Source organism: Podarcis vaucheri (genome assembly GCF_965113315.1).
Source record: "Podarcis vaucheri genome assembly, chromosome: 12".
In the NCBI taxonomy this organism is placed as follows: domain Eukaryota; kingdom Metazoa; phylum Chordata; class Lepidosauria; order Squamata; family Lacertidae; genus Podarcis; species Podarcis vaucheri.
Genome location: NC_138750.1, coordinates 20465255 through 20479978, shown reverse-complemented (window position 1 = coordinate 20479978; position 14724 = coordinate 20465255). Strand labels below are relative to the sequence as shown.

The window sequence follows — 14724 nt, the reverse complement described above, 5'->3', positions numbered from 1 at the left end:
AACCCCTAATACAGCAATTTAACATGAATTTTACTATCTAATGAGACCATTGATCCATAAAACGAAAGCAATAAACCATGTACTGCAGTCATTCAATCAATCAGCTGAACTGGGTTCCACACAGTCACAAAAACGAAACAAAAAGCTGCCAAAACAAAAATGCAAAATAAATAGCAAAAACTGACAGAACCTCAGCGTAACACTCAAAACGGAAGCGTGGCTCTCAAAACAGAGCACGTTCAGCTTTCGAAAAATGTTCTCAAACCGGAACACTTACTTCCAGGTTTTCAGTGTTTAGGTTCCAAGTTGTTTGAGTACCAAGGCATTTGAGAAGCAAGGTACCACTGTATTGAGAAATAGAAATCAATCGCAAGTAGCAAGAAAACAAAAGAGTAATGCTGCCCCTTAAGCAAAACACAAAGAAAACGCCTCCACGCAGCTTGGAGCCCTGCACTATCAGGGTTCCTGATCAAAATGTGCTTTCCCATGTGGCTCCCAGCAGAATATTATTAATAATAAAAAAGCGATAAAACATCAAACATTAAAAACTTCCCTAAACAGGGCTGCCTACAGATGTCTAATCAAAGTCAGATAGTTGTTTATTTTATTGACATCTGATGGGTGTTCCACAGGGTGGGTGTCACTACCAAGAAGGCCCTCTGCCTAGTTCCCTGTAGCTTCACTTCTCGCAGTGAGAGAACCGCCAGAAGGCCCTCAGAGCTGAGGGGTAGAGACGCTGCTTCAGGTATACTGGGCCGAGGCCATTTAGGGACAGCTGTTGCTGATCAGCGTAGATAATACAAAGCTACATGGACCAATGGTGTTCCTGTGCTGAGAAATATCTTCAGGGAAAGTTGGGAGTGAAGGGATTGAGGTGCACAGATGTTGAGACTGGGGCTGGTATGCGTGGCTCCATGTTGCAACTCAAGTTGTAATTCCCTGTTCATAATGTCCAAAGGGGGCTTTGGATACAGATACAGAATGTGTCCTCGTACCACTCTGTTTAAGGTGCAGCAGTCTATGCATCACCTCGGGATGCCGAAGTTCATAATTTCTCAGGTTGCACGATGAATTTGTCCAGTTTGTAGCACTCAGAGGTATTACGTACAGTTTCCCCTGTGAAATTCTTCATCGGCTCAGGATGAAAAATGAGATTTTGAACATGCCTTGTCAGCGGCGTCTCACCGTAATTACTTTTGTCAACATGTTGGACATTAAACATAGCTTAGCGAGAGCTGTGCTGTGCAAAAGCTCTTAATGGCTGATTTTTAGACTCAAGGGAACCATGTGGTTCCTGAACTATTGGTGCAGTGGGTTCCTGTGCCTTGGGAGCAAGTGAATTTTACTTTTTCATAACTGTAGCCAAGGTTTGTTCTGGACTACAGAATGTGGTTAAAGAGGAGCAAGTTTAACTACAGTCTTGGGTTCAGATGACATATTAAGCCATGATGTACGTGAGAGAGGGAATGTGTATACAGTCGTAACTTGGATCCCAAATGTCTTGGTACTCAGACGTTTTGGCTCTGGAACACCGCAACCCCGGAAGTGATTGTTCCAGTTTGCGAACATTCTTTGGAACCCGAACTTCTGATGCAGCTTCCGTGGCTTCCAATTGGCTGCAGGAGCCATGCTTTGGTTTCTGAATGTTTTGGAAGTCGAATGGACATCCAGAACGGATTCCATTCAACATCCAAGGTACGACTGTATTATTATTATTATTATTATTATTATTATTATTATTATTATTAGACTTTATATACCGCCCTATACTCGGAGGTCTCACAGCGGTTCACGGAAAATATCACAATATATAAAATCAAAATAAGAACAATAATCCAATAACAGCCCCCCCCCCAAGAGTCACATTTTAAAAGGATATAGGATGCCAATCAGGTCAAGACACAATATATATGCCAAGACAATGCCCAAAGGGACAGTGCTGTCAAATGAGGCCCCTGGGTGCCCACCCTAAGGCTAGTTGGAACACACAATGATTGAAAGAACATACTAACTAACGTGACTGTAAAAATCAAACTTGCTCTAAGAGCACAATCATAGCTTTAAAAAAAATTAAAAACCTGAGGCTTCACTTTCTTCTTGCCTTCCATTTTTGGGCGTGGAGCCTCTTTTACTCTCCCTCGCTTTTCTTACTGATATAATGATATATTAAATAAGTGCTTTTTATGAATATCCAATATGCCAGAGTTAAAATAAGTGTAGTAGAAACAGCTTTTTGTGCACAGCATTTAAAATGAGGATAAACATGAGGATAAAAACAAGCTAGCTAGCCCCTTCTCCTGGTTTTGTTCTTTTTAAAATGGTAATAATAGAATTTGTGACAAACAGTTCCAACAGGTAGCGTATAATTTTACAAAAGGGAATAATTCCTAACGCTTTACAACATAGATTGCCAATCCCCTGTGGCTGGAGTGATTGGGCATCTTTGATGAGAAGTGAGTAAATAATTCATTCCATTATGTTAATCTCTCCCCCCCCCATCAAGAACATTGCAGGGGGGAAATGTGCACTTGGTAAGACTCTTCTAAAAATGGATTAAAGTGAGAGCTAGGTATTCTATAATTGGAAACCAAAAGGAAGCATTCTGCTGTCTGTAGCCCCCCACCAGGGCAAAAAGGGAAATTCTGTGGTTGGAATAAATCAAATCCCAGGTTTCCATATTTTTGTCTGTGTTGTGTAACTGATCCTACTCTAGCTTGTCATGGGAAGGGGATACGTGTTATTGCAGAGAACTGGAGCTCCACCCCCTCTGAACATTCAAAGCCTTAGGTTTTGTAGTAAAATATCCCCCAGCTGAATTGGATTGACTCTGCAAATCAGCCAGCTAGCGCAAATGTTTGCCTTCGTGAGCTCAGCCTTTGCTTTCTAAGAAATTTCTCTAATATTTGCCTCAGCTGAGCATTTATATGGGCAAACATAAGACTCCCAGCAAGTTCGTCGCAGAGAACGTAACGTAAAAGAGGCGCTAAGAGAGATGAAGTCAGTTCACTTTTTCATTCCAGCAAACGTTCGTTGGATGAGGAGACTGAAGGGTAGCCATTCATGACTCAATTTCAATAGATATGTAGCTTTTCCCAGGATCTTCTCAGTGGGACTTCCTAGCTTCTATGTTTGTCATGAATGGTCTTCGTCCATTGGATCAGAGGAAATTCCAAGGAGTAGGGACGTTCAGGTGCCCCTCCAAAATATTTCCTATTAGCTTTCAGTCACAATGATAGAATCGTTGATCTTTTCATTGGCTTTGCCTCCCATTCACTGTCCCCAGTGATTCTTTCCGGAGTTGCCCTGGGTCAAAGTGATGCTGTGTTTGTGTAGACATTTTCTTAATGTAGGGGAGAAGCTGGCTTTGGAGAACTCCTAGTTTAATTGTTCTCACCTGCCATTTAGCAGCTGGTTCCAGAGTGGGTTACAGCAATCTAAAATTTAACATAATAGCGAAAACAAAACACAGCCATAGGAATAGGGTGGGCTGTGATAAAATATTTACTTTCATCAAGTTATATTTAACAGAAATTAAGACACATAGAGCAGTGTTTTTCAACCAGATGTTGCCTGGTGTGCCGTGGGAAAAATTGAAAAATTCGAAAGATTTTTTTTTTAAAAAAAGTCAAATTTTTGCCCACTAGGTGGGCGCCGGACTGTGTCCACCCTATTTTCCATCCGTCCTGGGTGGGGATCAGATCAGATGGGATCAGATGAGAGCGGACAGGCGGTCCGCTCTCATCCGATTCCCCATAGAGAGCAGCGGGGCTCTGACATCTCCCTCTCCTCACACAGTGGTGGTGTGCCTCGTGATTTTTTTCATGAAACAAGTGTGCCTTTGCCCAAAAAAGGTTGAAAAACACTGACATAGAGAACTTAAATAGCCACTAGTGATTTATAATCTAAACATTAATGGTAAATATGAAAGTTGTGTTAACATTGTTATTTGTGGTAGTGATAGGACAGCATCTGTCTCTGTTTTATTTTCTTTCTCAACAGTCTTATTTTCCTAGCCTTCTTTCCCGTGATCTTTTTCAGTTAACAAAAGTTTCAGTCCTGAGGCCAGGATGAGTGATAAGCAGCTGCTGTCTCAGTTTGTACAATTATAATTCCTCTTTGGGTTGGTTGACTCACACCTCCAGAGGCAGAATTCATCACCTTCTGAAATCAGCCAGTAATTGAGAGAACTGCTGAGTCTCTTTTTTCATCTCTGAAAATACTCTCTCCTCATACCTTTAAAACATTAGCGTTATTGATTTTGAAGTTCAACACGGTTTAGGTATATATGATGACATAATAAGCCTAGAACAATGAAAGCTAGTCTTTGTAATGGGAATCCTTGCGGGGGAAGTACTTTTTATTTTGTTTTAATCCTACTTTTCAGAGAGAGAAACCCGTTACATGGTCGGCTGGCAAATGGCAGGCTTGCATTTGCAAATGATTTGCCTGCATCAAGAGATTGTAACTGCTCTTGTTTGAAAACAGCTTTAATATAGATGGGGAAGATTTTGCCAACAAACACCGGTTGGTATAGGAGAAAGATGCTTGAGCTTTTCTGTCGGTTGCAATGCCATATGGCTAACATGCCGAAGCCTAGGAGTGAATGAGAGGGATGGGAAGCTAAGAAACAATCAGATCCCACAGGAGCCTTGTGGAACGTGTATCCCTCAACAGGCCTGTGCTGTGGTCTTGAGAACAGAACATCATGTACTACTTGCTTGAGCATGTATGGAGCATAGGCACAGAGCGGGAATTCTTGAATGTTGATGAACAGCTTTTGAAAGACTAGGACAAGGGTAGGAACTGGATCTGGCTGGCAGGCCAGAACCTTATCTCTCCCTCACCCTGTGGGCTATGTTTGTCAGGTGGGCATGCACAGAGCTTTGCAGTTACCACTGATCAGCTGGTGGGTGGTGCAAGCCACATCTTTACCTGCCCTTAGTCATATATGTGAATTATACTTTAGAGAAAGGGCATAGCTGTCAACTTACAGATTTGATAATAAGGGACCAGCAGCCTCGAAAATAAGGGATCAGCAGTCAAAATAAGGGATTTTCCGGGCACAGGTATGTTCAACTTCTGAGCCCCTCTGAGCCAAAGGCAGAAAGCCCAGCCAGCAGCCAAATGAAGCCTCATCAATAAGGGACAGCAGCGGGACATGGTGCTGGGATGAGGGACTGTCCTGCCAAATAAGGGACATTTGACAGCTATGCTAGAGGGAGGGCATGATAGAGCTTTGTTGAAGTATGCCTTGTGCGCAGAAAGTATATAAAGAGTTTGTCTTCTCTCAACAATAAGACACAAGTCTGGAGCACGTCTCATGTTAACTAAGAAAATTTAGCTGTGTGCTGTTCTGCATGATTTGTCAGTGTTGCTGGTGTGTAGGCACTGAGCAGCAGATCAAGCCCACCCACCCCCCGCTCCATTTTGCAGTGCATATCCTATGGTGGGCTCAGGCTCTGCCTTGAAATATATTCAGACGGTTCTCATTTCGAAACCATTTTCAGTCTCCAAAAGATCCTGCATCGTGGCAAAGATTATAGTTGGAGGTGGTAAAGATGGAAAAGCTCCGCTGGATCATCCATTCTGTCTGCCTGCATATCTGTCTGCCTGCATTGTCTGAAGTGCTCTCTGTGGTACTATTTCCCCCTCTTGGTTATCCTGGAAGATTAACCGATCAGTGGGCCACAGAATCTTCCTCTATGTCAGCTGAAGCCTTTTTATGCAGGTTTAGAAAGACAGAGACACCACAGAACCATTTCTTGTATTTTGCGTGGTGTTTTAAGCTGTTTGGTTGTTCCCCACCCTAAGACTTAGTCAAGCCTTCCTAATTCAAAGCAAATTTCTTCATGAAAGCCCCATCTTCTTTACAGACTTTAAAACAAGAGTCTCACAGATCCATCTTCAATTATATTGAATTATTTAGAATTTCTGGCAGACGTCACTATTACATATGCTCTGGATGAAAGGTGTCACTAAGCTTTAAAATATGACAATTGTTACTTTCATTTTTCATTCTGTTAATTACATTTCCCCCAAATAATAACCTTGATCATCATACCAATATAATTTTAGCTGATGCCCACGAGTCACCTTTCAAATGCATTTTCTTTTTCAATCCTCCCAACATTTTTCATAGTATTATTCACAGAATGAGAATATGATTCCCCCCCCCCTTTTGTCAGCCTCTCAGCTGATTGATTGGATATGCTACATATTTCCTTTATGTACGTCCTCATAATGTACACATCACATTTCTTCCCAGTAAGATCTTAATCAGAACAGGTAATGGCCTTCAGCTTCCTCATTAGCAAAATGGAAAGGCACCTTAACAAATCCACTAGAAATAAGCCCTTTTAATAAAAACTCGCGGAAAAAAGAAATTGCAATATGCCAGCCAACATGGAATCAGTTTACTTTAAATGATTTCCGACTAAATAAGCGATGGGGGAGCATAGGAGAAAGACTGCCACCCATTATACATAGTGAGCAAACATTTTCAGACTTAAGTCATCACAGTTACCTACAGGTATATAATTTGCTCTTCGGTGGCTGCAACCCAGTGCACACTTACTTGAGAGTAAACTCCTTTGAACATAATAGCACTTGTTGAGTTAACATGTGCTTAATGGCTTTAGGGAGAATTAGGGACACGGGTGGCGCTGTGGGTTAAACCACAGAGCCTAGGACTTGCCAATCAGAAGGTCGGCGGTTCGAATCCCTGCGACTGGGTGAGCTCCCGTTGCTTAGTCCCTGCTCCTGCCAACCTAGCATGTCAAAGTGCAAGTAGATAAATAGGGACCGCTCTGGCAGGAAGGTAAACGGTGTTTCCGTGCGCTGCTCTGGTTTGCCAGAAGTGGCTTAGTCATGCTGGCCACATGACCCGGAAGCTGTACGCCGGCTCCCTCGGCCACTAAAATGAGATGAGCGCAGCAACCCCCGAGTTGGCCACAACTGGACCTAAAGGTGGTCCCTTTACCTTTACCTTTACCTTATGTGACATGAGGCACATTCAGAACAGGGGGGGTGTGTGTGTGTATGAATCTTGAAACCATTTCTTTTTCATCATTACATCTTGCTGTTTTCTGTCTCTTCTTTCCTGCAACCTTTCCTCCCTCTTTGCTTTGCTCCGAATATATTTCTATACTGAATGAAACCTTAACCAGAGCAGCCATTGCTCACTTCCTTTTCCATCAAGCATTTACCAGAAGTTGTGTGTCTCTTTCAGTCTGTCTGAAATTATTTACGATCAGCGCACCAAAATTTCAATGTGGAGACAAGACTTGATTAATTCCTTTCCCATAGAAGTGGATTGCTTTCTTTCCCCCAGCACTGATTTCATTAAATGCTTCTTTACATTAAAATTCCCAGCATTGATGTTTGCCTTTAGATTGAGGAGGGCAGTAGAAAGGGCCGATGCAGTCAGCTGCATTAAATGGCTGTCTTTATGAGCCAGCTAGGTGGGCAAACTGGTGCTGAAACTTTCCCCCAGATAAAATGTTGGTTTTGTAGGAAAATACTTCAGTGGCATTCTATTCCCTCCCACTCCCAAATACATTGAGGCCCCCTCAAAGTGGGATTGATTGCACTCCAGAGGGCCACCTGAACAAGGAAACACGCACATATCTGTATCATGGCTGTCAACTTTCAGATTTGAAAATAAGGGATCAGAAGCCTCGAAAATAAGGTATCAGCAGCCTCACCTGTCCCGGGGACAGTCTACGGGATATCTAACAATCTGGGATAGCAGCGGGAAACGGTGCTGGAATAAGGGAATTTCCCGCAAAAAAAAGGGAAGGTTGACAGCTGTGATCTGTGTTAGTGCAATCAGAGTGGCTGGGGAAACCCAGCCAGATGGGCAGTGTATAAATAATAAAGTATTATTATTATTATTATTATTATTATTATTATTATTATTATTATTATTAGATGTGCAAGGTAAGATGAATAAGGAAACAATTAACCGTGAAACTGCCCCACTCTGGGGCTCTGTGTCTTCAGACACTGATTTTTCTCACACTTGTGGTCTGCGTGAGGATAAAAGTTACTCTGGGTGTGCAGAAATTGTGTCTACATGTAAATTAGATTCTCTGTGGAGCATTAATTAAAATGCTGAGCCTTAATCGCAGTTCTTTGTGGTGGTTACCAATCTTAGATAGCTGCCTCTTTCACAACAAGCACACCAGCTTCTGCTCGCCTTTTCATTAAAAAAAAAAACATTTTTATTTGATTAGTTACAGTGCCAAATACATACCCACAAAATGAGATTTCTCTGAATCTCGCGACCCCCCCCCCTCCAGTCCACTCCTTGGGTCCTATGATCATTTCCAACTTCCTGGTATTTCATAGTCTATGTTTTGTATCTGTCCAGATTGTCCATAATATCTGTTACATTGCAAGTGGGAATAAAATCCTGCTAATGTTTTCATCTGCTTACAGTGGTCTCCTAAATAAATTATGAACTTTCCCCATTCTTTCTTCTGCTCGCCCTTTCAAAAGCAATTTGTAACCTAATTCCAGAAAACAAATACTGAGCATGCATATAAAGCTATAACAGATAAAGTGTTCTGGGGCAATGGCTTGATGCAATTTAAAAGTGCTTGAGTGCTAGTGGTGAATCACCTGGATTCTGCAAAGTGGTGCTCAGCACTAAGACAGCATGGTGCATCCCTCCAATAGAGCCCGGTGAGACAATTCACTGGTCGGAGTCGGAGCTTCCACTGCCAGGCCATCAGCCAGGAAAGGACTCAATCTCATGGCACTCAACTTTTTTCTGACTAAGCACTCAACAGATTGGGCTGGAAGGTTGCTTCCAGCAGGGAGGATGCACTGAGTGTTGTGGAATTTGCTGGTCTTTGTGGCACAGCAGGATTTAATGGGAGGAGCACAGTCCAAACGAGAAATGTTGTCCAATACAACATTTTGTACCCCTTTGCAGGCCTTTCTCCTGCCTTAGATAAAATGTGAGGGAGCAAAACAGGAGATGATATAAACCCTCAATAAATTCACAGGTGTGCTTCCCTTCCTGATTTCAAAATTTATTTTAACCTATTTGACCTTATTCATTTTGTTGCATCATCTGTTTTTTCTGTCCCTAATCTAGAGAAAGCTTCATTTTCTAATAAATTCAGTACAGAGGTCTCACTAGATTACTGTGGCTGAAACAAAGCTGTTAGCAATTAGTGGGTATTTCCTATAAGTATAGGATCATATTCTGTATCAGTTAAGTATGTATTTATGAACCAGCTTGTGCATTTAAAGTACTGCTCACCAACAAAATGTCTGCTTTAATTGGTAATGTTTTCATAGTGCAGCCGTCACAGGAAGCAGCCATAAATCAATTGTGTCCAAGATTTTTGCAGGTGTGGTGTCATAGGTAGAGTATTGCACTATGGCCTAGGAGACCAGGGTTCAAATCCCCACTTGCTATAAAGCTTACTGGGTGTTCTTGGTCCAGTCACTGTCTCTTAGTCCAACCTACTTCGCAGGATTGTTGTGATGACAAAATGGGGGGGCGGGCAGAAGGGGGGGGATGTACACTACCCTGAGCTCCTTGGAGGAAAACGTGGTATTTAAAATATAATAAATAAATCAATAAATAAGAACATACTTGTGACAGTATAATGGTCAAGAACCATTAGTCAAGTAAGGCTAATTCCCAGTAATCTTCCCAATATATACAGTGATACCTCGGGTTACATACACTTCAGGTTACATACGCTTGAGGTTATAGATTCTGCAAACCCAGAAATAATACCTCGGGTTAAGAACTTTGCTTCAGGATGAGAACAGAAATCGTGCTCCGACAGCGTGGCAGCAGCGGGAGGCCCCATTAGCTAAAGTGGTGCTTCAGGTTAAGAACAGTTCCAGGTTAAGAACGGACCTCCGGAACGAATTAAGTACTTAACCCGAGGTACCACTGTACAGAGTTTCTAGAACCAAGAATGTAGGTCTGCATCTCACATTATATTTCAAGTCATGGCTGTTTTCATTCTCGTCATTCCTGAATCTGCCCATAGGAGTAGGGTGGGGTAATTGTGTGAGAACTATAGTACCTCCCTCAGGGAGAAAGTCTAGGCTGAATATTTTCCTTGGCAAAAAACAGATGTGTCTTGTAATGTAGCTAGAGTGTCACCCTGTGGGATTCAAGTAGAACATCTTCATGTACTAGTTTGCTTGAGAGCTCCATTACTTGGGGGTAGAAATATATTTGGTGTCAGAATGGATAGGATGACCTCTAAGGTTCTGTGGTGTGAGCTGTCCCCAGAACCGTGGCCACCATATCTGATGCTGGATTCTGCGTTACCCAATTGACTAGGATTATGACGCAGGTGGCGCTGTGGGCTAAACCAAAGAGCCTAGGACTTGCCGATCAGAAGGTCGGCGGTTTGAATCCACATGACGGGGTGAGCTCCCGTTGCTCGGTCCCTGCTCCTGCCAACCTAGCAATTCGAAAGCACGTCAAAGTGCAAGTAGATAAATAGGTACCACTCCAGCGGGAAGGTAAACGGTGTTTCCGTGCGCTGCTCTGGTTCGCCAGAAGCATCTTAGTCATGCTGACCACGTGACCCGGAAGCTGTATGCCGGCTCCCTCAGCCAATAAAGCGAGATGAGCGCCGCAACCACAGAGTCGGTTATGACTGGACCTAATGGTTAGGGGTCCCTTTACGGAGTGAAGAAGCCCTTTTAAGAATATATGGTGCCTGAGCAACAGGAGACGGGGAGCAGTGGCTGCAAATCCCACAAAACAATGGGCAGCTCCTCCTTGGAAAAGAAACCTGTTGTTGCTATGAAAATTGCACCACGTGAAAATCCAGGGTAGAAGCATGGTGTTTCTGAACAATTTGCACCACTTGCCCCCCCCCCCCATGGATCTCATCTGGTCCATTGCTGCTTCTCACTTCAGCTCTTCTGATGGCTGACACTAACACTGGATAACTTTGAGATTTCTCCAGGTCTGTCATGAAAAGGGCCACCTCCCAGACCAGCACAATCCTTCCCTGACCCTTAGGCTGCACCATGGCAGCAAGAGCCACCCTCCTTGCAGACAGAACTTCCATCAAAATCAGGATATTATTGCCTGCATGGATTTCAGTATCAAAATATTCGTGTTTTCTTTGCTTCCCTCCACTGCGACCCTTTTTCTCCCTCACGGTGTTGTGTTGGCGTAGGTGCAAGAATTCAAGGCTCATTTGAAAAGAGATGTTTTAAGGCACGTTTTGTAAAAAAAGTGTTTAGCCTTTCCTATTTCAGCAGGTAAATCTGGTCCATATTTTAATCATTTTAAGACCCATCAAGCCACATTTAGGGAACATTTGGATATTCTGTGCCTCTCTGAAGATAACAGGTGTTGGAGGTGTCTTGCTGACGTGGATGAGTATTTTTGTCAGTGAGCGAGAGTGTGGCGAAACAAAGCAATGTGACGACTTAATATTGATAGGACATTGAAGGATTTGAGTAATTTGTTGCCTTCAGCCAAATTCCTCTACAAGCAATACAGGAAGGGAATAATGCTGTAAGAGTGTCAGAAAAACACTCATAATTAAGGATGTTTCTATAGCACTTGAGGGCAAGAGCTTTTCAGGAGGATTTCTAATGTTGATAGCTAAGACGACTTCCTGGAAATTAAAAACAATTCATGCGTAGAAGGAAATCAAGTTAGCGGTCTCAGCTATAGAAGGGGAAGCTCTGAGACATCTGTTCCTTTTCTTTCTTTGGCGTTCCCTGCTATTCCCCCCCCCTTTCTTTCCAGGTCTCTAGACACTTAATTGTTCTCATTTTAAATAGCTGTAAGGTAGACTGGATGAAGGTGGCGATCAATTACATGAATGTCAGTTTGGTGATTTTCCCTGCAAAGTAAACAGGTTTGGGAATGTGTGGCACCAAGTTGGAATCTCCAAGTTACTTACGGAGGAGGAATCACAAGCCTTCACTTGTGCTACTCCTAAGGGGTGCTAGTCTCCTCCATTTTTAATGCATACAGGGGTCACATGGGAAATAACCTTCAGGGTTCAAAGACCAAATGCATGCTATGCTGTGCTAGCACTTTATCAAACATGAATGCCTAGCTTTCTCTGGGCCAAAATAGGCATGATGCTAAATGCCTACATCATCTTCTCTCTTTTTTAATGTATAGCAGTCGGCAAGGCTGTGTGTAACTTTTTTTGCTTCTGTGATGCACAGTGCTGTGAATTAATTCTTTTCCTCCACAACCACCACAGTCCTGACAAAAATCACCTGCCACAGGCTGCCATCAGGCCAAGGAAAAACCTTTGGTAGCACCAATGGTAGCGTCCCTTCTGGGCTTAATAGTGGCCACCAGAGGGGAGGGGATGACACTGGGATGTGGGTGGCACTGTGGTCTAACCCATTGAGCCCCTTGGGCTTGCCGATCAGAAGGTCGGCAGTTCAAATCCCCGCGGCGGGGTGAGCTCCCGTTGCTCTGTCCCAGCTCCTGCCAACCTAGCAGTTCGAACGCATGCTAGTAGTGCTAGTAGATAATTAGGTACTGCTACAGTGAGAAGGTAAATGGCGTTTCCATGGATTAGCTAGTTGGACTGAATTCATTTAGAATCGGAATGCTTTAGCAACCCACCAGGGCCGGATTTAGGTTTGATGAGGCCCTAAGCTACTAAAGGTAATGGGGCCCTTTATCTGTCCAGCTGTCCTTTGTCAACAAATTGTTGCTGTTTTTGGTGTTGAATATATGCTATATGGTAATTTATGGACCTAATAGGTATCTAAAGCCATTTGCACATAACAAAATACGTATTTTATCAAAGTAATTGTTGAACTGAAATACAATTAATACATGTACATCCAGTTCCCTCCCCTTTAATTTTTTTTGGGCCCCCCAAGAGAGTGGTGCCCTAAGCTATAGCTTGTTTAGCTTATACGTTAATCCATCACTGTAACCCACACTTCATCTGTCACATTGGAACTGCTCAGTAGACTAGAAGCCCCAAGGTTATGTGATGCTGCTTGCTGAAAATAACTGGGTACAGTACAATGAACGTTTCTACAATAATTTTGCATTTGCCTCGTTCTAGTATATGACGGCTGCTGCTCCTATGCAAGGGACGTACATCCCCCAGTATACTCCTGTGCCTCCAACAGCTGTCCCTCTTGAAGTAAGTCCACTTGGTTTGTGTTTTCACCTTGTTTCACCTCTTTGGGGAAGCATCTCTTTAACTGTTTTTAAGGATGGGGCCATCTGCTTGTATGGTGTAGCTCCCCTTAGAGAAATACACAGGTTTGGTTTTAGTTTTCACCGAAGATGAAATGGAACCTTCTGTTGAGTAGTTTAGTCTTCATGGGGGGGGGGGGGAGAGGTGGCAACAGGAACAGGTAACCAAAACCAGATGTCAGACCACAAACACAAAAGAGGTTCAAGAAAAGAAGACTGCAAAAAAACGGGAGGTTTGATGCTCTCCTTAGCATAAGGCTTTTGCCCATAGCTGATTTCTGAAAGCCCTTGAGACCCACCAGAAATCGTGACTGAGCAAAGGAAACCTTCCTCTTGTATATATGCAGAACTGGGGGCTGCTGCACTGACTGGGTGCTTTTTCATCCTTGATGAAGGATTTGCTCCCTCCCTCCTTGGGGCCGAGTCCTGCTGCTGACAGTCTAATGAGTAAGTATTTGCTCGGCACTGTGGACCACCAGCTACCCGGAAGAGCTGACTTCTGCTGCTGTTCATCTTCATAAGGCCTTCTGGACAGACAAACAAACAAACAAACAATAAGGAAAAAAGGGGACCCTTGAAGGGAGAAGAAAGGTGGTGTTCACTCTTAAATCCATGTGTTTCTTTTTGGTTCTTCACAGTTTTATCATAGCCTACTTTTCACCCAGTTATATATATATATATATGATGGGCACAGCATGGACTCAGTGATGGTGTCTTGAACTATGCCTCGTTGACACCGGATTCAGCTGTCACTCCTTGGATAGCTGAAGATGCTTTTCCCCCAAGGAGCCACATTGGCACGCCTCTGCTATAAATATTTGGGCTCTGCATAAAAGACTTCTACACTGTGTTGCCTGCAAATAGCTGTTCTCCCCAGTGATTACCTCACAACTGTTTTATCCATTCTTTTGAAAGCTTTGCAGTACAGTGGTTTTTCACTCTCTATCATGTTTTGCTGTCAACTTTAATCCTTACATTCCGTTTGAACACTCTTCATAAACCTTTATAAACTAACACCATGGTATATATTTTTGAAAAAACAATCATGATAATTCTGAATTTGGAACTCTGAGCGTTAATTGGCTACCTCTTCAGCAGAAAAAAATAATCTTAGTCACATAGGATTCAAGAAAGAATGAATTTGAGATTTTTAGAGCGCAATAACAAAGCTATTTTAAATCAGTAATATGCCTTCACCGAATCACAAATTAAACCAGAAATGCTTCTGAGAACTATTTTTTAAATGTTTTCTTTAAATGTTTTTCAAAATAGCAAAAACCTATTCCCACAAAAAATACTTTCCATCAAATTCTAAAGTATAACGTGCGCAATTTTACAAGCCACAGCAAATCACTTCATAATGCTGTCGTGTTTCATCTTTCCATTACCTATGCAGAAATTACCTTTTAAAAACGATCCGAAAAGCCCTTGCATTGTTGTCCAAAGCATGATACAGAAAGTGCACTTTGTGTGTGTCGCAAACCCGACGTGCCTGTCTGGTGGGTCTGGATTCCGATCTCACGGCAACGAAAAAGGGA

At 42.8% G+C, this 14724-nt stretch overlaps 1 protein-coding gene across 6 annotated transcripts in view; it reads left to right on the top strand.

Moving 5' to 3' along the window:
* The window catches only part of RBMS3 (RNA binding motif single stranded interacting protein 3), a gene marked incomplete at its 3' end in the record, with an annotated part of 779945 nt that overhangs the window by 759107 nt on the left and 6114 nt on the right, over positions 1-14724 (top strand). For all 6 annotated transcript variants that reach the window (XM_082193455.1, XM_082193458.1, XM_082193459.1 and 3 more), the window contains one exon: positions 13050-13130. In XM_082193455.1, coding sequence (XP_082049581.1) covers positions 13050-13130 — 81 coding nt within the window. The remainder of the gene's footprint in view (positions 1-13049; positions 13131-14724) is intronic.